This window comes from Salvelinus namaycush, chromosome 19, assembly GCF_016432855.1.
Source record: "Salvelinus namaycush isolate Seneca chromosome 19, SaNama_1.0, whole genome shotgun sequence".
Classification (NCBI taxonomy): Eukaryota; Metazoa; Chordata; class Actinopteri; order Salmoniformes; family Salmonidae; genus Salvelinus; species Salvelinus namaycush.
In genome coordinates this window covers 37,299,817-37,326,969 of record NC_052325.1, presented here as the reverse complement: position 1 = coordinate 37,326,969, position 27,153 = coordinate 37,299,817, and the positions used below count along the sequence as shown (strand labels likewise).

Here is a 27,153-nt window from a genome sequence, read left to right as displayed (position 1 = left end):
AAATAGCAAAGCTGTCAGTGTTTAGTGGACCTGTGCTTTGGCAAGGGGGATTGTATAGAATTCTCCTGGACAGAAAATAAACAGGGATAATGTGGCAGTGTGGCCAGTAGGAAGGACTGAGCCGACTTGGCAGGTAGCAATCAATCTCCAGCTTCATTCTGTCTAAAACAAAGAAGAATTCTCTAACGGCACAGTCCATTCTGGTAGCCGACAGACTGTGACTGAGTCACTTCTTAGTCTTGGGCTGGTTCGGCGTGTTGAATTTGAAAAAGATCATGTCTCCGTCCTCCACAGCGTAGGTTTTCCCCTGTTGTCTGTATTTCCCTGCTGCCTGTAAAATAGAGAAACACAACACCTAATTAATGACAGTTATAAAAAACAAGAAATAGCAAATTAGCAATGAACACACGTGCACATCATCTCACTGTCTTACACACATACATGCACGCGCACGCATGCGCGCGCACACACACACGCACACGCACACGCACACACACACACACACACACACACACACACACACACACACACACACACACACACACACACACACACACACACACACACACACACACACACACGGGGTGTCTAGAATCCCACTGAGTGAATAACCCTCTTCTCTGTCAATTTCCATTCATATGTACAAGTAACATTTTAATAACGCTCTTTCATTATAGCATCCTCATACTTCTTAAGGAAACAAAATAAGTTCCAACATTTCTTTTGTATACATTAGATGTGTTTGTTCCCCTTCCCGGGCAAACTCAAAATAATTGACTTGAAGTGCTAATATGGACGGGTTTATGCATTCTGGTTCTGCACAGAGCACAAATAATTAGAAGAACCAATGTCCCTTTAAAGGCTCAGGAGACCATTTAATCCAGACCAAATAGCACCAGAAACACTGCTTGGAGAGGGAGAGGGGGGGGGGAAATCAATGGCTATTTGTGATTCCTGAGTATGTATTAAACCAGACACGTCTAACTGGTTCATTTGCACTTGAAAGCAGCCATCTGGAGGAGCAGGCTTGGCTTAAGCAGATATGATTCCTAATAATGTGATATCCCTGTACGCTGGCCTATTCAAACAGCCCATTCCCACAACTGGCATAAATAGCATTGGCCTTAATGCTGCAGTCAGAAACGCTCTGTGTCCATATATATATACTGTATATATATATATATATATATATATATATATATATATAAAGTGCAAATGAACCAGTTAGAATGATTTAACAGGTGGTATCAATAGTTTTCACCTGGCAAGTTATGTCATGGAAAGAGTAGGTGTTCCTAATGTTTTTTACACTCAGTGTACAAGGGAATGAGGGATTAGGAAGAGAGCATTCAGCCGGACCTGAGGCTCTGATGTCAGGCTTCCATTTTTTGGTTGTACTTTTTACCCCTTTTTCTCCCCAATTGGTAGTTACAGTGTTGTCCCATCGCTGCAACTCCCCTACGGAGGCGAGAGAGAGGCGAAGGTCGAGAGCCATGCATCCTCCGAAACACGACCCTGCCAAGCCGCACTGCTATTTGACACTGCTCGCTTAACCTGGAAACAGTTCAGCTGGCGACCAAAGTCAGCTTGCAGGCGCCCAAGTCAGCTTGCAGGCGCCCAGCCCGCCACAAGGAGTCGCTAGAGCGCATTGGAACAAGGAAATCCCGACCAGCCAAACCCTCCCCTAACCCGGACGACGTGGCCAATTGTGTGCCACATCATAGAGCTCCCAGTCACAGCCAGCTGTGATACAGCCTGGGATCGAACCTGGCTGTAGTTACGCCACAAGCACTGCAATGCGTTAGACCGCTGCGCAACTCGGAGGTCCGTCAGGCTTCCATAACATCAGCATTCAAACCCCCAGAGCCCAGCACATTTCCCCTCTACTGACACTTTAGGAAGTAGTAACCAACAATAGATTACAGCTGAATTATATACATTTTACAAAGACCTGAGGTGAAATATTGAATGTAATATTCTGGTAATGTATTTTTTATTTCCGATGTGGATCCCAATAGGGCAAGTTATGTAGTGTATAAGTATCTGCCAGACAGAGGATTTGGCTGGCCATTGAGTGAGCTGAGGAGAGCTACTTGGTGATAATATGAGTAAGTAGGGCAAGCTCTCACTGCTTGCCAGTGCTAATCACACATCTCCTGCACAGGATTTAGAAGGGATTAGCATCTGATACTCTGATGTCCACTTTGTCCACATCCCTAATTGTTTAATCCATATATTCCATTGGTGAAAGAAATACTTTTAGACCTGCTACATTTTAAACAGAACCCAGGACAATTTAACAGGTAAAAAGTATTACATCATGGTTTGATCTCATCAACAGCTATTGGCTGGTGGTCAAGTTTAATGGCGTTTGAAGCTTAAGTACCAAGACTATCTACATAATAGCCCTGTGAAGTGCTTTGTACACACTATAATAACAGATGCCAGTCAAGTCTCTGGAGGTAAACCAATAGAGGCACTTCCTCCAGACGCGTGCTAACCACTGACACTGACACATTCATGTCCTGCTGTTTCAATGGCAGGACCATACAAGACAAACCAACAGCATCAGACACGCTAAGTCACGCTGGGTGTTGGGAAATTGCTCCAATCCATTGTGTGACATGGAACACTTTGGAATGTTGTTCCTTGCCCCAAGCTTTCTTCTGGGGAGAAAAAAAAGCAAGACCAAATAGCATTACCTCAACCAGGCAGATGAGAGGTGTTACAGATGAGGCCAATGTCTTACAGTTACCCTGAACATTAGCACATACTCACTGAGGGAGAAAAAAAAACCTTTAAAGCATTCCGTGACACTACCTGCTATACTTATCACAACGCTATAGTCTTCTCAAATTTACCATGAAATACAGTGATTATATTGGACAGAGCAGCGCCCATGTAAAAGCCACAGCCCAGTAAAAAGGTCAAAACAAACAATGGCAGTAATAAAATAAGATATGCAGGCCACATTTATGTGCTGTACATCCGTGCAACAGTCCTGATGTAAAGAATTTCACACTTTATTTAACTTGGCTCTTTATATCCCTGTCACAAAAAGTGCCGAGCTAACGGTCTGCTCTATAGATGTGGCCTTGTGGGGTACAGAGAGCTTCCTCTGAGAGGCTGGTCTGAGGTATAAGAAAGGCCTACCGTGAGCCTGTTAAAACAGATTGTGATAAAGATATGCACCGCAGGAGAAGAATGGCAGTGTTTAGAGACAGAATCCATTGGCTTGTCAGGTGCGCTGGCGGAGTGTGTGCAGTAATTTCTTCCCCTGGCTAAAGGTGAAGAGTGTTTGCAGTGCAAGCAGTGTGGTGACTGTCAGCTCCACTGATCACAGGAGACTTCCCTCATCTGCACCCTGACGGCTCACCTTGACAGCGTTCTCACTGCCTCCCTCTTTAAAATCCTCGAATTTCATTACTTCAGCCATAATGAAGCCCTTCTCAAAGTCCGTGTGGATCTTGCCGGCTGCCTGTGGAGCCTTGGTTCCTTTCTGTCAGGAGGAAGAAAGAGAAAGGACACACAAGGTAAATTAATTGTTTTGGAGAAGATGGATTTCAGCACAGGACTGACATGCTGTTTGATAGGGGGATGGTGAAGTGAGCATGGGTAGGGGGTGTGTTGGGGGTATTCTTGCCTCACTCCTGATTTTTGGATAGCACGACACACGGTTGTGCCTTGCTAGAGTAGCCTTGAGGCCGATAAGGAGCCTGCGCTGCTATCAATGCCCACCAGCAATTTCTGATTCCGTGGTGCTATTGATTTCTGTCCAAGCAATCTTCCCTCATTGTGGGTTGCTACTCTGGCCTCAGGTCGTCAGAGAGGGAGAGAGGCAGTGTTGCAGTGGGATACACACTGTATTGACCTGGCTGTATCATACCTGACCATTTTGAAATGGAAACTTTCACTACATTTTATATACAGTGTATGCGGTATATCCCCTTTGTCATGTTTGAACTTCCTCAAAATGTATTCCTAGCACAGCAGATGATTGAAAGGAAATATAAAGGATCCCTTTATAGAATATACATCAGAATTTAAAATGTAACCAACATTATAACAGAATGACCATGGAAAATATGAAATTGGTTGTTTTTCTCCAAGAACAAAAAACAACTGTTTTTTCCCCCCTAACTTTTATAAATTCTTCCTACATTAAATCCCATTTAGCATCAGAAGTCACAGCGGTCTCTGATAAAATACGCAATTTATATGCATTGAAATAATGCCTGGGAAAATGACAAATGACCCAAATAAGTGACATCCCTGCTCGGCATCATTATGACTTGTGCCTGTCGACCTCCTCTCCCTCTCTCTCGGCTCTGTAGCACTGTGCTCCAAAACTGCGGAGCACTTTTAATTATGTATATAATCAGGCTGGGGTCAACATATTTCATGCCAAAAGAATGATGTGCATTTAATGACTCCAATACATTACCATCCCTATGCAATCTCATTGACGGAGTGCTTGTAAGTTTAACTACCATTAATCAGCATCAAGGTTTGTCTAGGTAGAGAAAAATAGATTAGGGGCTGATTTTGTCCTATAGCGCATTACAAGAGATACACATCATAGCAGTTAACAGCTATGCAGAGCAGCCTGATAGATAATGGTCACCTCGAGGCTGCCTAATAAAGCATGCTAAAGGGCTTAGCAGCACCACGTTACAGAGTGTCGTTTTTACAATGTAAGATGTATTGGGTTAATATAGCTACTCACTGATGCTTACCTGACTAAACGCCTCACACACAATCAAGGCCAGCTGTAATCAGTTATGTCAAAGGAGACAAGCCCATAGGAGAAATGCTTGGAGGAGTTCTGTTACTTTCCTAAACACACTGAGGACATCACTCATGGCTGGGCGGAGGTGGCTCATATATTTAACCACTATGATGTCACCCAAATAAAATGTTCTGTTTATTATCAACCTAAAACGTTTTCTTAATAACATACATACTTTCAGTTGAGTTAGTTGTAAAAAAATAAAAATATATGCTCACGTTCCTTACACAGATCGACTAGCGAATCACAATGCAACTCCTGACAGGTTAAAACCTTATTATGACTGCTCTTAATCCTTTTAACATTTGCACAATACCAGTGCGCCGAGCCAACATCTGTATCGATGTAAATCCTCCTGTGATTCAGTGTCACCCAGGCTCTCAGCGGGCTCAGTAAACTGAGACACAGAGAGGAGGAGCCCCAAGCAAGACCCACAAACGGTTGAATAAAAAGCCACATCAATTTCAGCACAGACAACCCCCGTCACACAGATTAGGCAGGCACAATGCTAGGGCCCCTTATCTCCCGCGGCAGGAGGAGGGCAGGCAGATCTGCACGGGATGGAAACATTCTCAGGAAGTAATGGGCAAAATCAATTGTTGCCCTCCTCAATCAAAGTAGCCCCCACTTTCACTGTTCAGCAGCTCAACAGTAATTGAAGTTATCCTTGGTCTGTAATGACTAGCTAAAGCAGGACCATGACAAAGTTGAAAGTGGCTGATATCAGGCTGCATGCCAGCAGGGTGGAACGGTATGCGGCGTGGCCGGCCGCGGGGGCAGGGTCTTACCCGGATGGTCCACGCACGGACCTCATCTGGTCCAGCTGTGAAGAAGTACTCCAACTGTAGGGCTCCATAGCCAGCCTTGATGATCCTTGTCAGAACGCTGTCGGAATAAGCAGGGTGAAAGCAATTTTAGTTTCCATGTTGTTCGTGGTGCTGTAAATGCTAGGTCTTTTAGGATATTTTAGTGGTGCTTTGATTCGTAGCCAAAGTTCACGTCTGTGGCAAGACCACCTCAATTCCAATACATAAACTCCTTAAATAAATAAAATAGGGTCAACATTGAACATTTCATTCTCCAGTGATTTAAAAAAAAAAAATATTGTCACGCTTGCCGTCTCATTTAGCACCTTTAAGAATTCATCCCAACGTCTCTCTGATCTCAGGAGGAAAAAAATCTGCTGTCACGATTTCTCTTCCTCCGTAGAGGTTTCACATGCGAACAATACACCCGAAATGCCCAAGTTATAATTATACCTGTAGATGACAGATGACAGTTAAAAACTTAATTTAGAAGAAAACCCTTTGACTGAGTTGTTCCCGTATAGAGAGGGATCCTTGCTTTATAATGGTAATTACTCTACCATGTATTATTCTATCAGTGCACGCAATTAAAGGAGACTGAATGCTAATTAACCTCTGAGTCTTGTGCTCGGTGCAGTACTTCTTAATCTCCTCTTCACTCATGTCCTGCAGGAGACTCTCCACTCCTCCGCTGAAGGGGATGACCAGCGCCCCGGGGTCGTGACTGTCTACCCACTCTTGATTGTCACCAACCTGGACAGTAGACACAACAACACAGGCAGGTTGGAGCTTCATGGTGTCGGTGTTGACTGACAGGACAGAACAGAGCAGCGTTTGTTATCTGTCGGCTGGCCTATGCATATTCATGAGAGAACAGCCGTGCCTGTTAACCGTGTCGTTTCGGAACATTGCCTTCCCAAGGTCGCGCTGTGATTGCACAGTTTCACTTTGTTACTGAGTTTGCCTTATTAACAAGTTCCCAGTTCAGGAATAAGTTTGCCATGTCATGCGTATGTATGAATACATGCAATGACATCCCATTAAGAAAAAGCAGATTGTTGACATGGTTAAAATGGCAGTGTTTTACCCCAAATTCACTCCAAGGTTACAGCTCTACTGTTAAGTACAAGTCGATTTATATCAAACAGTAAGTAGCCAGTCCAGTAATTGCCCTAAGGCCTGGAGGATGGATGTAAGTATAGTATTCCCACTTATGAACGTCTTAGTCATTCCCTTCCCTTAAATCCCTTTTAAGAGTGTTTTTCTGCCCTGTGACTCAGCGGGAGACCTGACATTGCAGGACAAAGATATCCTCACAGTTAATGGTAACTCTCTGCCAGAACAATGTGGGGTGGGGGGGGGGTCGGATAATTATGAGATTAGCCCCACGCGTTTACAGCCTGTCCTGGGATTGGACGAAGCCCAACGAGCAGCATCACACAGACCCATTTTCACACATCGGGCCCGACAGAGAGAGCTCCCAGGCTTCTGGATTGATTCTAAAGGCCCGTCATTATCTGTAATCCTGGTTTCCTGTTTACAAAACCTATAAGAAATCAAAGGCTGGGAGTGACCGCACAACCTCAATGCCACAGCTATTCTAATAACAATGTCACCCGTTTATCATCTAACTATTGGATCACTGGTTCAGTCAATCAATCTCTGGTGTCTTTCTACCACTTACAACTGAACAATACAATCAATGCTAAATATCGGAGAAGAATTCCAACTTTTGGGAAATGTCATTGCAGCTTCATAACAGCTGCGGTTGCTTGGATGCTTTTTTGATCATTTGATTTATCTTACTGAGTGATGCCAAACGTGCTTCAGGGCAGACCATCAGTGTATTCTCTCGGCAATAAGCATAACCATCTATCTACAACCAATATTTCACTTCCTGCTAACACAGAGGCTGTGATGCACTTAAACTAGAGTTGAGGATTTGACGGGCGCCACTATGAGCTGGTCACCACTTCTCATGAAGGGAAAAATGTACATTTAGTGGAAACTCAAACTCAAAAGCCAAGGAGATGACTGCCTCTCCAAGTAGGGAAAAGAATCCAATCTGGGATAATAACAGCTGTAGTTTGTCACTTTTAGGAGCCTAGCCGTCTATTCGCTGGCAGATTATTTGCATTCCTCAGGTATCACGTTCTCTACAGGCGACTGAATAATGATTCACAAATCACTCTCCCGACACCAGTCAAGGGCTGTGATCCTGTGAATAGGCCATTGTACCTGAGACTGTAATTGGTGAAGACTTGACAGAATCGAGCGTCGTCAGCCAAGCAACAAAGAGGCTCTTGGTGGAGCGCTGAGGGATGATTTTAATAATGTGGAAGCCGAGATGGAGAACATGAGCGCCAAATGAGCACGGGGGTCCCTGGGTCCGCGCACAGAGTGACACAGGAGCAGACAAACACCTTGCCACAGGAACAAGGTACACCCCCTTCTCCCAACAGAGGGAACGCAGCACTGTCAAATGAGATTTGATGTTCTGTCAACATGACTTTCCTGACCAACTTCATCAACTTCCCCAGTCTAGATACGCCACTTTACAATCGTATTTACATCCTCTCTAACGCATCTCGACAAATGAATTGGGTAAATGTTAATACCAAAACATCAAAAATATGGCTTCTCTCTAATGAATTAAAATGCTGAACTTAATCACACACACATACACACACATAAAGATGAGCAAAAATGACTGTATGAAATAAATAATACAAATACTGAGCTATACTCCAAAAAAATTGGGAAATAATATTATTTTATACTAACCCTAACCCTAACTGCTCAGAGAAAGAGATTTGTTGAAAGAGTAATACATCATTTTTTGGCAAAAAGAGCGTCAAAATGTTTGGCACCACTGTTTTCAATACCTTTCAATACCTCACCTTGTGACTTTTCTAAAATATTTTATGAGATTGGAGAACACATTGAGAGGGATCTTGACCATTCCTTCAAACAGAATTTTCAATGGGTTTCAAGTCTGGAGACTGAGATGGCCATTGCAAAATGTTGATTTTGTGTTCAATTAATAATTTATTTGTGGATTTTGATTAGTGCTTGGGGTTATTGTCTTGCTGGAAGATCCACTTGTGGCCAAGTGTCAGCCTGGCCAGGAGGCAACCAGGTTTTTGGCTAAAATGTCCCTGTACTTGGTATAGTTCATGATGCCATTGACCTTAACAAGGGCCCCAGGACCAGTGGAAGGAAAAAAAAACATAACATCAAAGATCAACCACTATATTTTACCGTAGGTACTTTGCTGCATATTCTTCTGTTTTTCAACGCCTAACCTACCTCACAGATTTAAATCCAAACTGTAACTTGGCCACTCCAGAGCATTCACCGTCTTCTTGGTAAGCAACTCCAGTGTAGATGTTGCCTTGTGTTTGAGGTTATTGTCCTGCTGAAAGATGAATTTTTCTCCCAGTGTCTGGTGTAAAGCCGTTTTTTCTCTAGGTAGCAGGTTTTCCTCTAGGGTTTTGTCTGTGCTTAGCTCCATCCCGTTTCTTTTCATCCTGAAAAACTCCTCAGTCTGTGCCGATGTCAAGCATACCCATACCATGATGCAGCCACTACCATGCTTGAAAATCAGTGATGTGTTGTGTTAGATTTTCCCCAAACATAAGGCTTTGCGTTTAAGCCAAAATGTGTATTCCTTTGCCATTTTTTTTGCATTATGTGTCTTGTTGCTAACATATACATTATTACTTTAGTGCATTGTTGCATATATATACATTATTACTTTAGTGCCTTGTTGTATATATATATACATTATTACTTTAGTGCCTTGTTGCATACATATACATTATTGGAATATGTTTTTATTATATTTGATTATTCTTTTCACTCTGTCATTTAGGTAATTCTTGTGGAGTCAATCAATCAATCAATCAATCAATCAATCATCAATCAATCAATGTATTGATAAAGCCCTTTCTACATCAGCCGATGTCACAAAGTGCTATACAGAAACCCAGCCTAAAACCCCAAACAGCAAGCAATGCAGATATAGAAGCACATAATGTCATAGTAAAATGAAAAAAATAATTCTACAAATAAAATATAATTGTTGCATACGTATTCACTCCCTTTGTGTAGGCAAAGATAACTTCAGAAGTCAAAATTTGTGAAATAATAGGGTTTGACATGATTTTCAAATGACCTCTGTGGCAAAAGTTCAAGGAGGTGTACACTTTCTATAGGCACTAAAGACTGTATATTTACAGTACCAGTCAAAAGTTAAGACAGCAAAGCTGTCATCAAGGCAAAGGGTGGCTACTTTAAAGAAAATATAAACACTTTTTTGGTTACTTCATGGTTCCATATGTGTTATTTCATAGTTTTGTTGTCTTCACTATTATTCAACAATGTATAAAATAGTAAAAATAAAGAAAACCCTTGAATGAGTAGACGTGTCCAAACTTTTGACTGGTAATGTACACTGAACAAAAATATAAACGCAACATGTAAAGTGTTGGTCCCATGTTTCATGAGCTGAAATGAAACATCCCAGAAATGTTCCATACACACAAAAAGCTTATTTCTCTCAAATTCTGTGCATAATTTTTTTAACATCCCTGTTAGTGAGCATTTCTCCTTTGCAGAGATAATCCATCTGCATGATAGGTGTGGCATATCAAGGAGCTGATTAAACAGCATGATCATTAATCAGAATAATGGCACCGGACGGGATGGCTGCCGTTTTACGGGCTCCTAACCAACTGTACCATTTTACTCGTTTTTTTTGCGTTGTTGCTGCTACTGTCTCCTATGACCGAAAAGAGCTTCTGGACATCAGAACAGTGATTACTCACCTCGAACTGGACAAAGATTTTTTCTTTAACGAGTCCAATGCGAAGGATATACTGCTTTCTCGAGACCAGGCCCAAACCCCATCATTGCGTGGGTTCACTGAAAAATAAAATGGATGATCTACAATTAAGAATATCCTACCAACGGGACAATAAAAACTGTAATATCTTATGTTTCACGGAGTCGTGGCTATGCGACCACCCGGATACTATAGAGCTGGCTGGGTATTCCGTGCATTGGCAGGACAAAGAAGCTATGTGTGGTAAGACAAGGGGCGGGGATGTGTGTCTATTTGTAAAAAACAGCTGGTGCACAATTTCTAATATTAAAGGTATTGCTCGCCTGAGGTAGAGTACCTCATGATAAGCTGTAGACCACACTATCTACCAAGAGAGTTCTCATCTATATTATTCGTAGCCGTTTATTTACCACCACAAACTGATGCTGGCACTAAGACCACGCTCAACCAGCTGTATAAGGCCATAAGCAAACAAGAAAATGCTCATCCAGAAGCGGTGCTCCGAGTGGCCGGGGACTTTAATGCAAGCAAACTTCAATCAGTTTTTATTTCTACCAGCATGTCACATATGCAACCAGAGGGGAAAAAAACTCTAGACCACCTTTACTCCACACACAGAGACACATACAAAGCTCTCCTTCGCCCTCCATTTGGCAAATCTGACCATAATTCTACCCTCCTGATTCCTGCTTACAAGCAAAAACTAAAGTAGGAAGTACCAGTGACTCGCTCAATACAGAAGTGGTCAGATGACGCCGATGCAACGCTACGGGACTGTTTTGCTAGCACAGACTGGAATATGTTCCAGGATTCATCCAATGGTATTGAGGAATATGCCACCTCAGTCCCTGGCTTCATCCAAAAGTGCATTGACAACATCGTCCCCACAGTGACCGTACGTACATATCCCAACCAGAAGCCATGGATTACATTGAACATCTGCACTGAGCTAAAGACTAGAGCTGCCGCTTTCAAGGAGCGGGACACTAATCCGGACGCTTATAAGAAATCCTGCTATGCCCTCAGATGAACCATCAAACAGGCAAAGCGTCAATACAGGACTAAGATTGAATCCTACTACACCGGCTCTGACGCTCGTCGGATGTGGCAGGGCTTGAAGACTACAGACTACAAAGGGAAACCCAGCCGCGAGCTGCCCAGTGACGCGAGTCTACCAGATGAGCTAAATGCCTTTCATGCTCGCTTCGAGGCAAGCAACACTGAAGCATGCATGAGATAACCAGCCGTTCCGGACGACTGTGTGATTACGCTCTCGGTAGCCAGTGAGCAAGACCTTTAAACAGGTCAACATTCACAAAGCTGCGGGGCCAGACGGATTACCAGGACGTGTACTCAAAGCATGCGCGGACCAACTGGCAAGTATCTTAACTGACATTTTCAACCTCTCCCTGACCGAGTCTGTAATACCTATACGTTTCAAGCAGACCACCATAGTCCCTGTGCACAAGGAAGCGAAGGTAACCTGGCTAAATGATTACCGCCCCGTAGCACTCACGTCGGTAGCCATGAAGAGCTCTGAAAGGCTGGTCATGGCTCACATCAACACCATCATCCCGGAAACCCTAGACCCACTTCAATTCGCATACCGCCCCTACAGATCCACAGATGACGCAGGCCCTTTCCCACCTGGACAAAAGGAGCACCTATGTGAGAATGCTGTTCATTGACTACAGGTCAGCGTTCAACACCATAGTGCCCACAAAGCTCATCATTAAGCTAAGGACCCTGGGACTAAACACCTCCCTCTGCAACTGGATCCTGGACTTCCTGACGGGCCGCCCCCAGGTGGTAAGGGTAGGCAACAACACATCTGCCATGCTGATCCTCAACACTGGAGCCCCTCAGGGGTGCGTGCTTAGTCCCCTCCTGTACTCCCTGTTCACCCACGACTGCGTGGCCAAACATGACTCCAAAACCATCATTAAGTTTGCTGATGACACAGTGGTAGGCCTGATCACAGACAACGATGAGACTGACCTCCTCCCTACAGGCTGAGACCAGTTCAGAGTCCAATAGGTACCGAAGGGCAGGCAGATTCAAGGTCAGGGCAGGCAGGATGATCAGGCAGGCGGGAAAGTAGTCCAGAGTCAGGCAGTGGTCAAAACTGGGAGGACTAGCAAAAGAGAATAGAAAAGGAGTCCGGGGAAAAACACGCTGGTTGACTTGACTAAACATATAAGATGAACTGGCACAGAGAGACAGGAAACACAGGGATAAATACACTGGGGAAAATAAGCGACACCTGGAGGGGGTGGAGACAATCACAGGGACAGGTGAAACAGATCAGTGCGTTACACTCCCTCAATGTGAGCTTGACAAAGGAGCTGATTGTGGACTACAGGAAACGGTGGGCCAAACAGGCCCCCATTAACATTGACGGGGCTGTAGTGGAGTGGGTCGAGAGTTTCAAGTTCCTTGGTGTCCACATCACCAACGAACTATCATGGTCCAAACACAACAAGACAGTCGTGAAGAGGGCACGACAACGCCTTTTCCCCCTCAGGAGACTGAACAGATTTGGCATGGGTCCCCAGATCCTCAAAAGGTTCTACAGCTGCACCATCGAGAGCATCCACACCGGTTACATCACCGCGTGGTATGGCAACTGCTCGGCATCTGACCGTAAGGCGCTACAGAGGGAGTGCGTACGGCCCAGTACATTACTGGGGCCAAGCTTCCTACCATCTAGGACCTAAATACTAGGCAGTGTCAGAGGAAGGTAAAAAAAACTGTCAAAGAGTCCAGTCACCCAAGTCATACACTGTTCTCTCTACTACCGCATGGCAAGCGGTACCAAAAGGCTCCTTAACAGCTTCAACCCCCAAGTCATAAGACTGCTGAACAATTAATCAAATGGCCACCCGGACTATTTACATTATTTACACACTATCTACATTGACACTCCCTTTGTTTTGTACACTGCTGCTACTCACTATTTATTATCAATGCAGAGTCACTTTACCCCTACCTACATGTACAAAATAACTCGACTACCAGTACTCCCTGTATATAGCCTCGTTATTGTTGTTTATTGTGTTACTTTTTATTTGACTATTTTTACTTTAGTTTATTTAGTACATATTTTTCTTGAACTGCATTGTTGGTTAAGGGCTTGTAAGTAAGCATTTCACGGTAAGGTTGTATTCGGAGCATGTGACAAATAACAGTTGATTTTATTTGATTACACAGGTGCATCTTGTGCTGGGGACAATACAGAGGTCACTCTAAAATGTGCAATTTTGTGACACAACACAATGTCACAGATGTCTCAAGTTTTGAGGGAGCGTGCAATTGGCATGCTGACTGCAGGAATGTCCACCAGAGCTCTTGCCAGAGAATTGAATATTAATTTCTCTACCAACATCGTTTTAGAGAATTTGGCAGTACATCCAACTGGACTCACAACCGCAGAACCACGTGTAATCATGTCAGCCCAGGGCCTCCACATCCGGCTTCTTCACCTGCGGGATTGCCTGAGACCAGCTGGGCAGCTGAAGAAACTGTGGGTTTGCACAACTGAAGAATTTCTGCACAAACTGTCAGAAACTGTCTCTCGTAACCGACTCCTATTCGCTGGCACGATGGAGAGGATAATACAGTGCCACCGTTGCGGCAACAAGGAATGCACCCCCCCCTCTTCTTCTCCGTGGATGACGTGAGTAAAACATTTAAGCGTGTTAACCCTAGCAAGGCTGCTGGCCCAGACGGCATCCCTAGCTGCGTCCTCAGAGCATGCGCAGAACAGCTGGCTGGTGTGTTTACGGACATATTCAATCGCTCCCTATCCCAGTCTGCTGTCCCCACATGCTTCAAGATGGCTACCATTGTTCCTGTAACCAAGAAGGCAAAGATAACTGAACTAAATGGCTACCACCCCGTAGCACTCACTTCTGTCATCATGAAGTGCTTCGAGAGACTAGTCAAGGATCATATCACCTCCACCTTACCGGCCACCCTAGACCCACTTTAGTTTGCATACCGCCCCAACAGGTCCACAGACGACGCAATCGCCATCACACTGCACACTCCCCTATCCCACCTGGACAAAAGGAATGCCTATGTAAGAATGCTGTTCATTGACTACAGCTCAACATTCAACACCATAGTACCTTCCAAGCTCATCATCAAGTTGGAGGCCCTGGGTCTCAACCCCGCCCTGTGCAATAGGGTCCTGGACTTTCTGACGGGTCGCCCCCAGGTGGTGAAGGTTGGAAACAACATCTCCACTTCGCTGACCCTCAACACTGGTGCCCCTGTTCACCCATGACTGCGTGGCTATGCACGCCTCCAACTCAATCACCAAGTTTGCAGATGACACAACAGTAGTGGGCTTGATTACCAATAACGACGAGACAGCCTACAGGGAGGAGGTGAGGGCACTCGGAGTGTGGTGTCAGGAAAACAACCTCTCACTCAACGTCAACAAAACAAAGGTGATGATCGTGGACTTCAGGAAACAGCAGAGGGAGCACCCCCTAGCCACATCGAAGGGACAGCAGTGGAGAAGGTGGAAAGTTTTAAGTTCCTCTGTGTACACATCACAGACAAACTGAAATGGTCCACCCACACAGACAGCGTTACCTGTCTGTTCCTATTAAATGTTTGACTCTCCGTACCCATCAGGTTCGGCGAGGGGGGGGGGGGGGGGCGCAGGCACCCCAGCATTGCGCACTACTGCCATCATCATTACACACACCTGCCTTCCCCCACGCGCATCAGCGATTATTGACTCAATCACCTCTGTCATTACCTTCTCTATATGTCTGGTTCCCCTCTCTGTTCCCTGTTTCTGCAATAATGTTCCTATGTCCTTGTATACCCGTGTGCTGACGCTGTTTCTGTCCTGTTACCTGTCTGTTCCTATTAAATGTATGACTCCACGTACCTGCTTCTCATCCCCGGCGTCGGTCGTTACACCGTGTGGTGAAGAAGGCGCAACAGCGCCTATTCAACCTCAGGAGGCTGAAGAAATTTGGCATGTCACCCAAAACCTGCCTGGTACGGCTACTGCACCGCCCTCAACTGCAAGGCTCTCCAGAGGGTGGTGTGGTCTGCACAACGCATCACCGGGGGCAAACTACCTGCCCTCCATGACACCTACAGCACCCGATGTCACAAGAAGGCCAAATAGATCATCAAGGAGCCACCCGAGCCACTGCCTGTTCACACCCCTACCATCCAGAAGGCGAGGTCAGTAGAGGTGCATCAAAGCTGGGACCGAGAGACTGAAAAACAGCTTCTATCTCAAGGCCATCAGACTGCTAAACAGCAATCCCTAACTCAGAGAGGCTGCTGCCTACATTGAGACCCAATCACTGGCCACTTTAATAAATGGATCACTAGTCACTTTATACAATGCCACTCTAAATAATGCCTCTTTAATAATGTTTACATGTCTTACATTACTCATATCACATGTACTGTATATACTGTATTTTATACCATCTACTGCACCTTGCCTATGCCGCTCGGCCATCGCTCATTCATATACTGACATGTACATATTCTCATTCACCCCTTTAGATTTGTGTGTATTAGGTAGTTGTTGGGGAATTGTTAGATTACTTGTTAGATATTACTGCACTGTCGGAACTAGAAGCACAAGCATTTCGCTACACTCCCATTAACATCTGCTAACCAGGTGTATGTGACAAATAACATTTGATTTGATTTGAAGTGTGCTCTTCACGGATGAATACCGGTTTCAACTGTACCGTGCAGATGGCAGACGTATGGCGTTGTGTGGGCGAGTGGTTTGCTGATGTCAACGTTGTGAACAATACCCCATGGTGGTGGTGGGGTTATGCTATGGGCAGGCATAAGCTACGGACAATGAACACAATTGCATTTATCGATGGCAATTTGAAGGCACAGAGATACCGTGACGAGATCCTGAGGCCTATTGTCGTTCTATTCATCCGCCGCCATCACCTCATGTTTCAGCATGATAATGCATGGCCCCATGTCGCAAGAATCTGTACACAATTCCTGGAAGCTGAAAATGTCTCAGTTCTTCCGTAGCCTGCATACTCACCAGACATGTCACCCGTTGAGCATGTTTGGGATGCTCTGGATCAACGTGTACGACAGCGTGTTCCAGTTCCAGCCAATATCCAGCAACTTCGCACAGCCATTGAAGAGATGTGAGACAATATTCCACAGGCCACAACCAACAGCCGGATCAATTATATGCGAAGGAGATGTATCGCACTGCATGAGGAAAATGGTGGTCACACCAGATACTTACTGGTTTTCTGATCCACGCCCCTACCTTTTTTAAAGGAATCTGTGAACAACAGATGCATTTCTATATTCCCAGTCGTGAAATTCATAGATTAGGGCCTAATAAATTGATTTCAATTGACTGATTTCCTAGTATGAACTGTACCTCAAAAAATCTTAGAAATTGTTGCATTTATATATTTTTTCAGTGTATATTACATTGTTCAAATGTTTGAGTTTTAGTATACAACTCTACCCAATAATGCATATCCAAGGTTACTTCAAAGTTCAAAAAATCCTTAACATGCAATTGAGAGTTCAAATGTGTCGTTTGTAAAAGTCGGGTGGCCACTGTCAAAGATGCCAAAATATCAAAGTAGTTACAATAGATTTTTGGGGGAGAGAAAAAGAGACAGAAAGAAAAGATTGTGTTTCTGTGTGTGTATTTGTGTGTGTTTTTGTGTGTGTGTGTGTGTGTGTCTTGTCACTGTCCCATTATGCCTCAGTATAGAGTGCCATCTCTCACAGCCCTGCTAATAGAAAGATTCAGCACTTTCTGGTCCTGATCGCCTTTGAACAAATGATGCCTGAAATTTTTATTCTTTTTATAATGGAATTTCAATGGCCTTCGCTGCAAATCTAGTGGAAAGTTTTGCATATCAAGTAGGAAAAATGAAATGTTGACCAAGTTTTAATGTGATTAAGGGTGACAGGGACATTATTTCTGCTAATCACTCACCGGCTTAAAAGACTCCAACAAGACTGGGGAACAAGTCATGTTCATGCTGCTTTTCCTGTTAGTCTCATTCAAAGGAAAAAAAATACACATTTTAAAGGCAAATATGATATATCAGTATTTTCTTTAAAACCGGACTCCTCCTACCATTTGCATTTCTAAATAATGTATTTATTTCAATCTCCGTTCAATCTAATATACACTGTATTTTTAGGCACATTATGCATTTGCTTGAACAGAAAGAGGAGACATTTGGGTATATGCCTACATATTACTGTATGTCCTTTTATGTGGTTATGTTGTTTAGATCTCATATTCAAAACAACCAAATCCTAAACATTCCGTTTTTCGATGCCCAAATAGCTTTTCTGTGCGTAGCCTACATATTATATTTTGCTATAAGCTTACAATACCTTCATACACACTACTATACGTTATCAACTCCGCAATAGACGCCTGCAGCAATTACAATAAGTCTACTCAACGGAATAACCTATGGTAAAGTAATGACAACCTACTAAAAACAAAAGAGCTTCCAGCACAGAGTAGGCTTGGATGAACACATCCCACAGGGGGTCTCTCAGTGCCATGTCTATTTGTCTTGTTCTGTGAGAGAATACTGAAGGGGGAATAATTCCTGTGTTTCCGCATGCCTGGGGCTGCCCTGGGCTTTGTCACAGCTTTGATCTGCTTAAAGGACTTGGGAGGGGGAGACAATGGGAGATCCTAAAGTACAGATGCAGCTACCTGAGCCTGTGACCTGGGCCTGTGTCTGCCCTGCATTCATACGGACCGGCTTCATTATCACTGCTTAGTCAGGTAAGCCTGTAAAAGGTGGGGACAAAGGGACCCAGCATCTGTCTTTCAGATGCAATTGAATGCTGACAGGCCTGAGGAGTAATCCTCTAACAGCCTCTCCCTCTCCATTACTTCATTACTGACCCACCCACAGGTGGACAGACACACAGCCAAACAAAGCTCCTCAGCACTTGAACCTGGATATTGCGCACGCACACACATGCACACACACACACACGCATGCACACACACACACAGGCAACTTAAGGATTCCCCATCTGTCTGCTGTTGCTGGCTTGCATGCAATGCACCAACTCATCAAATCATAACCCAGAGGCTTTATCCCCCCCCCCCCCCCCCCCCACACTCTCTGTTTCTCAGTCCCAGCTGAACGCTCCGGAGCACACAGCATCTCGACCAGCTCTCAGCCCCCGCGCGCGGGGGGGGGGGGGGGGGGGTGAGAGGTATGAGCTTATGGTGCCGTTAGAGGCTGGGAAGTCAGGGGCTCTGTGGGACGCTTTTCATCCTCCCAGTGGTGCGCTCCTGTGAGGACACGAGTGCAAATGCTCTCTGCTCCCCGTGGCCACAGACAACCCTGAGAGCCAGGCAGCCAGCAGAGCCTCAGCCTCTCTTACTGCTTTTCTCACATCACAGCCAATATTGTCAACTTGTTTCCCTCTTCAAAGCAGTCACAGCAGAGGGAAACAGAGCGGTACCGGCACAATGGGAAGAGGCTTAATTAACAGCATCCTCTTGCATCTCTTTTCTCACAAGGCACAACAAGGGCATGCTAACAGGCTTTTGATTATAACTTTCTTCGCTAATAACTTTCTCTCTTGAAAAACAATTCCTTGAAAATATACATACACAAAATCAATAGTGAATATGGCTTCATAGAAATGACACTTCCTTTAAATCTCATCCTTTAAATGACAGAGGTGGCACTACAGTAGAATAGCTACAGCCTAGCTTATTGCAATTTGTAAGGGAGTAAAAAAATAAAGAATACGATCAGAAATTCAAACAGTAACCCCCAGGAGTACATACATACTACATCACCTCAAATTATTCTCTATACAGGGCAGCAGGGCTGTCATTCATTGCAATTGACTGCGAGCAAGAAAACGAAGGGGGAGAAGGTCATCAAAATGTGACAATTGTGACAAGAGCAGGCAAAGTGTAGCACAGGCAGCAGAATGGGGCGCGGTGGATTTCTCCATATCTCCTTCTCTCTTCCTGGATGACAGCTTAATGTGTACCACATGCAATATTTATTCTCATCTTGTGTCAGACTGTCTAGCCGTCCAAGGGAGTACAAAGAATGCCACTTATTAGAATAAAAGCAGAGAGAAGGTAATCAAGGACATATGCAACATCAGCCAATCATGCCCCCCCCCCCTTCTTCCCTCCTGTATCCTTTTTCCATTCATAACAGTTCAACAATCACTCTGATAACAAGCTTTCAGGAGCTGTATGTGGCAACACTAAATTCATTTATTTATCTCATTAAAGCTGGCAGGCTGCAGGACACTTGCTGTGACATGTGTGTTTTGTTATAGCCCTTATCACAAAGATAATAAACAACACAACCTGCCATCAAAATATATCATTAGCTTGACTTAAAACACATGGAGAATCTTATGCTCTCAATCTCAGAAAGAAGGCTTCCAAGGGCTTCTTTTTTCCCATCACAGAGCTGCTTCTGGGACAGGCAATGTGCTCCTGTATGAATGCTTTAGAAGAGCTTAGCATATTGTGTTCCAACAGAAATTGCAATTTTTATTAAATGAAAAGGACCTTAACTTACCATCTGAATAGGGCTGTGATAATGAATAATATGCTGACAGGTGAGATAATTCAAACCAAATCCAGTGTTGTCACTGCAGTTGATCTAGTAACACAGTGCTGTCACTGCAGTTGATCTAGTAACACAGTGCTGTCACTGCAGTTGATCTAGTAACACAGTGCTGTCACTGCAGTTGATCTGGTAACAGTGTTGTCACTGCAGTTGATCTAGTAACACAGTGCTGTCACTGCAGTTGATCTGGTAACAGTGCTGTCACCGCAGTTGATCTAGTAACACAGTGCTGTCACTGCAGTTGATCTGGTAACAGTGCTGTCACTGCAGTTGATCTGGTAACAGTGCTGTCACTGCAGTTGATCTGGTAACAGTGTTGTCACTGCAGTTGATCTAGTAACACAGTGCTGTCACTGCAGTTGATCTAGTAACACAGTGCTGTGAGTTGATCTGGTAACAGTGCTGTCACCGCAGTTGATCTAGTAACACAGTGCTGTCACTGCAGTTGATCTGGTAACACAGTGTTGTCACCGCAGTTGATCTAGTAACACAGTGTTGTCACCGCAGTTGATCTAGTAACACAGTGCTGTCACTGCAGTTGATCTAGTAACACAGTGCTGTCACTGCAGTTGATCTAGTAACACAGTGCTGTCACCGCAGTTGATCTGGTAACAGTGTTGTCACTGCAGTTGATCTAGTAACACAGTGTTGTCACCGCAGTTGATCTAGTAACACAGTGTTGTCACCGCAGTTGATCTAGTAACACAGTGCTGTCACTGCAGTTGATCTGGTAACAGTGCTGTCACCGCAGTTGATCTAGTAACACAGTGCTGTCACTGCAGTTGATCTGGTAACAGTGCTGTCACTGCAGTTGATCTGGTAACAGTGCTGTCACTGCAGTTGATCTGGTAACAGTGTTGTCACTGCAGTTGATCTAGTAACACAGTGCTGTCACTGCAGTTGATCTAGTAACACAGTGCTGTCACTGCAGTTGATCTGGTAACAGTGCTGTCACCGCAGTTGATCTAGTAACACAGTGCTGTCACTGCAGTTGATCTGGTAACACAGTGTTGTCACCGCAGTTGATCTAGTAACACAGTGTTGTCACCGCAGTTGATCTAGTAACACAGTGCTGTCACTGCAGTTGATCTAGTAACACAGTGCTGTCACTGCAGTTGATCTAGTAACACAGTGCTGTCACCGCAGTTGATCTGGTAACAGTGTTGTCACTGCAGTTGATCTAGTAACACAGTGTTGTCACCGCAGTTGATCTAGTAACACAGTGTTGTCACCGCAGTTGATCTAGTAACACAGTGTTGTCACCGCAGTTGATCTAGTAACACAGTGCTGTCACTGCAGTTGATCTAGTAACACAGTGCTGTCACTGCAGTTGATCTAGTAACACAGTGCTGTCACCGCAGTTGATCTGGTAACAGTGCTGTCACTGCAGTTGATCTAGTAACACAGTGCTGTCACTGCAGTTGATCTGGTAACAGTGCTGTCACCGCAGTTGATCTAGTAACACAGTGCTGTCACTGCAGTTGATCTGGTAACAGTGTTGTCACTGCAGTTGATCTAGTAACACAGTGCTGTCACTGCAGTTGATCTGGTAACAGTGTTGTCACTGCAGTTGATCTAGTAACACAGTGCTGTCACTGCAGTTGATCTGGTAACAGTGTTGTCACTGCAGTTGATCTAGTAACACAGTGCTGTCACTGCAGTTGATCTGGTAACAGTGGTGTCACTGCAGTTGATCTAGTAACACAGTGTTAACACTGCAGTTGCACTAGTAACACAGTGTTGTCACTGCAGTTGATCTAGTAACACAGTGCTGTCACTGCAGTTGATCTGGTAACATTGTTGTCACTGCAGTTGATCTGGTAACATTGTTGTCACAGAAGTTGATCTGGTAACAGTGTTGTCACTGCAGTTGCACTAGTAACACAGTGTTGTCCCTGCAGTTGATCTAGTAACAGTGTTGTCACTGCAGTTGATCTAGTAACACAGTGCTGTCACTGCAGTTGATCTGGTAACAGTGTTGTCACTGCAATTGATCTAGTAACACAGTGTTGTCACTGCAGTTGATCTGGTAACATTGTTGTCACAGAAGTTGATCTAGTAACAGTACTGTCACTGCAGTTGATCTAGTAACAGTGTTGTCACTGCAGTTGATCTAGTAACAGTGTTGTCACTGCTGTTGCACTAGTAACACAGTGTTGTCACTGCAGTTGATCGAGAAACAGTGTTGTCACTGCAGTTGCTCTAGTAACACAGTGTTGTCACTGCAGTTGATCTAGTAACAGTGTTGTCACTACAGTTGATCTAGTAACATGTGTTGTCACTGCAGTTGATCTAGTAACACAGTGTTGTCACTGCAGTTGATCTGGTAACATTGTTGTCACTGCAGTTGATCTAGTAACAGTGTTGTCACTGCAGTTGATCAAGTAACAGTGTTGTCACTGCAGTTGATCGAGTAATAGTATTGTCACTGCAGTTGCACTAGTAACACAGTGTTGTCACTGCAGTTGATCTAGTAAATGTGTTGCCACTGCAGTTGATCTAGTAACACAGTGTTGTCACTGCAGTTGATCTAGTAACACAGTGCTGTCACTGCAGTTGATCTGGTAACAGTGTTGTCACTGCAGTTGATCTAGTAACACAGTGCTGTCACTGCAGTTGATCTGGTAACAGTGTTGTCACTGCAGTTGATCTAGTAACACAGTGCTGTCACTGCAGTTGATCTGGTAACAGTGTTGTCACTGCAGTTGATCTAGTAACACAGTGTTGTCACTGCAGTTGATCTAGTAACACAGTGCTGTCACTGCAGTTGATCTGGTAACATTGTTGTCACTGCAGTTGATCTGGTAACATTGTTGTCACAGAAGTTGATCTGGTAACAGTGTTGTCACTGCAGTTGCACTAGTAACACAGTGTTGTCCCTGCAGTTGATCTAGTAACAGTGTTGTCACTGCAGTTGATCTAGTAACACAGTGCTGTCACTGCAGTTGATCTGGTAACAGTGTTGTCACTGCAATTGATCTAGTAACACAGTGTTGTCACTGCAGTTGATCTGGTAACATTGTTGTCACAGAAGTTGATCTAGTAACAGTACTGTCACTGCAGTTGATCTAGTAACAGTGTTGTCACTGCAGTTGATCTAGTAACAGTGTTGTCACTGCTGTTGCACTAGTAACACAGTGTTGTCACTGCAGTTGATCGAGAAACAGTGTTGTCACTGCAGTTGCTCTAGTAACACAGTGTTGTCACTGCAGTTGATCTAGTAACAGTGTTGTCACTACAGTTGATCTAGTAACATGTGTTGTCACTGCAGTTGATCTAGTAACACAGTGTTGTCACTGCAGTTGATCTGGTAACATTGTTGTCACTGCAGTTGATCTAGTAACAGTGTTGTCACTGCAGTTGATCAAGTAACAGTGTTGTCACTGCAGTTGATCGAGTAATAGTATTGTCACTGCAGTTGCACTAGTAACACAGTGTTGTCACTGCAGTTGATCTAGTAAATGTGTTGCCACTGCAGTTGATCTAGTAACACAGTGTTGTCACTGCAGTTGATCTAGTAACACAGTGCTGTCACTGCAGTTGATCTGGTAACATTGTTGTCACAGAAGTTGATCTAGTAACAGTACTGTCACTGCAGTTGATCTAGTAACAGTGTTGTCACTGCAGTTGATCTAGTAACAGTGTTGTCACTGCTGTTGCACTAGTAACACAGTGTTGTCACTGCAGTTGATCGAGAAACAGTGTTGTCACTGCAGTTGCTCTAGTAACACAGTGTTGTCACTGCAGTTGATCTAGTAACAGTGTTGTCACTACAGTTGATCTAGTAACATGTGTTGTCACTGCAGTTGATCTAGTAACACAGTGTTGTCACTGCAGTTGATCTGGTAACATTGTTGTCACTGCAGTTGATCTAGTAACAGTGTTGTCACTGCAGTTGATCAAGTAACAGTGTTGTCACTGCAGTTGATCGAGTAATAGTATTGTCACTGCAGTTGCACTAGTAACACAGTGTTGTCACTGCAGTTGATCTAGTAAATGTGTTGCCACTGCAGTTGATCTAGTAACACAGTGTTGTCACTGCAGTTGATCTAGTAACACAGTGCTGTCACTGCAGTTGATCTGGTAACAGTGTTGTCACTGCAGTTGATCTAGTAACACAGTGCTGTCACTGCAGTTGATCTGGTAACAGTGTTGTCACTGCAGTTGATCTAGTAACACAGTGCTGTCACTGCAGTTGATCTGGTAACAGTGTTGTCACTGCAGTTGATCTAGTAACACAGTGTTGTCACTGCAGTTGATCTAGTAACACAGTGCTGTCACTGCAGTTGATCTGGTAACATTGTTGTCACTGCAGTTGATCTGGTAACATTGTTGTCACAGAAGTTGATCTGGTAACAGTGTTGTCACTGCAGTTGCACTAGTAACACAGTGTTGTCCCTGCAGTTGATCTAGTAACAGTGTTGTCACTGCAGTTGATCTAGTAACACAGTGCTGTCACTGCAGTTGATCTGGTAACAGTGTTGTCACTGCAATTGATCTAGTAACACAGTGTTGTCACTGCAGTTGATCTGGTAACATTGTTGTCACAGAAGTTGATCTAGTAACAGTACTGTCACTGCAGTTGATCTAGTAACAGTGTTGTCACTGCAGTTGATCTAGTAACAGTGTTGTCACTGCTGTTGCACTAGTAACACAGTGTTGTCACTGCAGTTGATCGAGAAACAGTGTTGTCACTGCAGTTGCTCTAGTAACACAGTGTTGTCACTGCAGTTGATCTAGTAACAGTGTTGTCACTACAGTTGATCTAGTAACATGTGTTGTCACTGCAGTTGATCTAGTAACACAGTGTTGTCACTGCAGTTGATCTGGTAACATTGTTGTCACTGCAGTTGATCTAGTAACAGTGTTGTCACTGCAGTTGATCAAGTAACAGTGTTGTCACTGCAGTTGATCGAGTAATAGTATTGTCACTGCAGTTGCACTAGTAACACAGTGTTGTCACTGCAGTTGATCTAGTAAATGTGTTGCCACTGCAGTTGATCTAGTAACACAGTGTTGTCACTGCAGTTGATCTAGTAACACAGTGCTGTCACTGCAGTTGATCTGGTAACAGTGTTGTCACTGCAGTTGATCTAGTAACACAGTGCTGTCACTGCAGTTGATCTGGTAACAGTGTTGTCACTGCAGTTGATCTAGTAACACAGTGCTGTCACTGCAGTTGATCTGGTAACAGTGTTGTCACTGCAGTTGATCTAGTAACACAGTGTTAACACTGCAGTTGCACTAGTAACACAGTGTTGTCACTGCAGTTGATCTAGTAACACAGTGCTGTCACTGCAGTTGATCTGGTAACAGTGTTGTCACTGCAGTTGATCTAGTAACACAGTGCTGTCACTGCAGTTGATCTGGTAACAGTGTTGTCACTGCAGTTGATCTAGTAACACAGTGTTAACACTGCAGTTGCACTAGTAACACAGTGTTGTCACTGCAGTTGATCTAGTAACACAGTGCTGTCACTGCAGTTGATCTGGTAACATTGTTGTCACTGCAGTTGATCTGGTAACATTGTTGTCACAGAAGTTGATCTGGTAACAGTGTTGTCACTGCAGTTGCACTAGTAACACAGTGTTGTCCCTGCAGTTGATCTAGTAACAGTGTTGTCACTGCAGTTGATCTAGTAACACAGTGCTGTCACTGCAGTTGATCTGGTAACAGTGTTGTCACTGCAATTGATCTAGTAACACAGTGTTGTCACTGCAGTTGATCTGGTAACATTGTTGTCACAGAAGTTGATCTAGTAACAGTACTGTCACTGCAGTTGATCTAGTAACAGTGTTGTCACTGCAGTTGATCTAGTAACAGTGTTGTCACTGCTGTTGCACTAGTAACACAGTGTTGTCACTGCAGTTGATCGAGAAACAGTGTTGTCACTGCAGTTGCTCTAGTAACACAGTGTTGTCACTGCAGTTGATCTAGTAACAGTGTTGTCACTACAGTTGATCTAGTAACATGTGTTGTCACTGCAGTTGATCTAGTAACACAGTGTTGTCACTGCAGTTGATCTGGTAACATTGTTGTCACTGCAGTTGATCTAGTAACAGTGTTGTCACTGCAGTTGATCAAGTAACAGTGTTGTCACTGCAGTTGATCGAGTAATAGTATTGTCACTGCAGTTGCACTAGTAACACAGTGTTGTCACTGCAGTTGATCTAGTAAATGTGTTGCCACTGCAGTTGATCTAGTAACACAGTGTTGTCACTGCAGTTGATCTAGTAACACAGTGCTGTCACTGCAGTTGATCTGGTAACATTGTTGTCACTGCAGTTGATCTGGTAACATTGTTGTCACAGAAGTTGATCTGGTAACAGTGTTGTCACTGCAGTTGCACTAGTAACACAGTGTTGTCCCTGCAGTTGATCTAGTAACAGTGTTGTCACTGCAGTTGATCTAGTAACACAGTGCTGTCACTGCAGTTGATCTGGTAACAGTGTTGTCACTGCAATTGATCTAGTAACACAGTGTTGTCACTGCAGTTGATCTGGTAACATTGTTGTCACAGAAGTTGATCTAGTAACAGTACTGTCACTGCAGTTGATCTAGTAACAGTGTTGTCACTGCAGTTGATCTAGTAACAGTGTTGTCACTGCTGTTGCACTAGTAACACAGTGTTGTCACTGCAGTTGATCGAGAAACAGTGTTGTCACTGCAGTTGCTCTAGTAACACAGTGTTGTCACTGCAGTTGATCTAGTAACAGTGTTGTCACTGCAGTTGATCTAGTAACATGTGTTGTCACTGCAGTTGATCTAGTAACACAGTGTTGTCACTGCAGTTGATCTGGTAACATTGTTGTCACTGCAGTTGATCTAGTAATAGTGTTGTCACTGCAGTTGATCAAGTAACAGTGTTGTCACTGCAGTTGATCGAGTAATAGTATTGTCACTGCAGTTGCACTAGTAACACAGTGTTGTCACTGCAGTTGATCTAGTAAATGTGTTGCCACTGCAGTTGATCTAGTAACACAGTGTTGTCACTGCAGTTGATCTAGTAACACAGTGTTGTCACTGCAGTTGATCTGGTAACATTGTTGTCACTGCAGTTGATCTAGTAACAGTGTT

General features: G+C 44.1%; 1 protein-coding gene across 1 annotated transcript in view; it reads right to left on the bottom strand.

Moving 5' to 3' along the window:
- Positions 1-226: 226 nt before the first annotated feature.
- The window catches only part of LOC120064007 (obg-like ATPase 1), a 67,105-nt gene continuing 40,178 nt past the window's right edge, over positions 227-27,153 (bottom strand). Inside the window, exons 8-11 of the mRNA XM_039014316.1 lie at positions 6,209-6,286; positions 5,578-5,674; positions 3,377-3,499; positions 227-331 (exon numbers count right to left, since the gene is read on the bottom strand). Of these exons, the coding sequence (XP_038870244.1) occupies positions 227-331; positions 3,377-3,499; positions 5,578-5,674; positions 6,209-6,286 (403 nt within the window). The remainder of the gene's footprint in view (positions 332-3,376; positions 3,500-5,577; positions 5,675-6,208; positions 6,287-27,153) is intronic.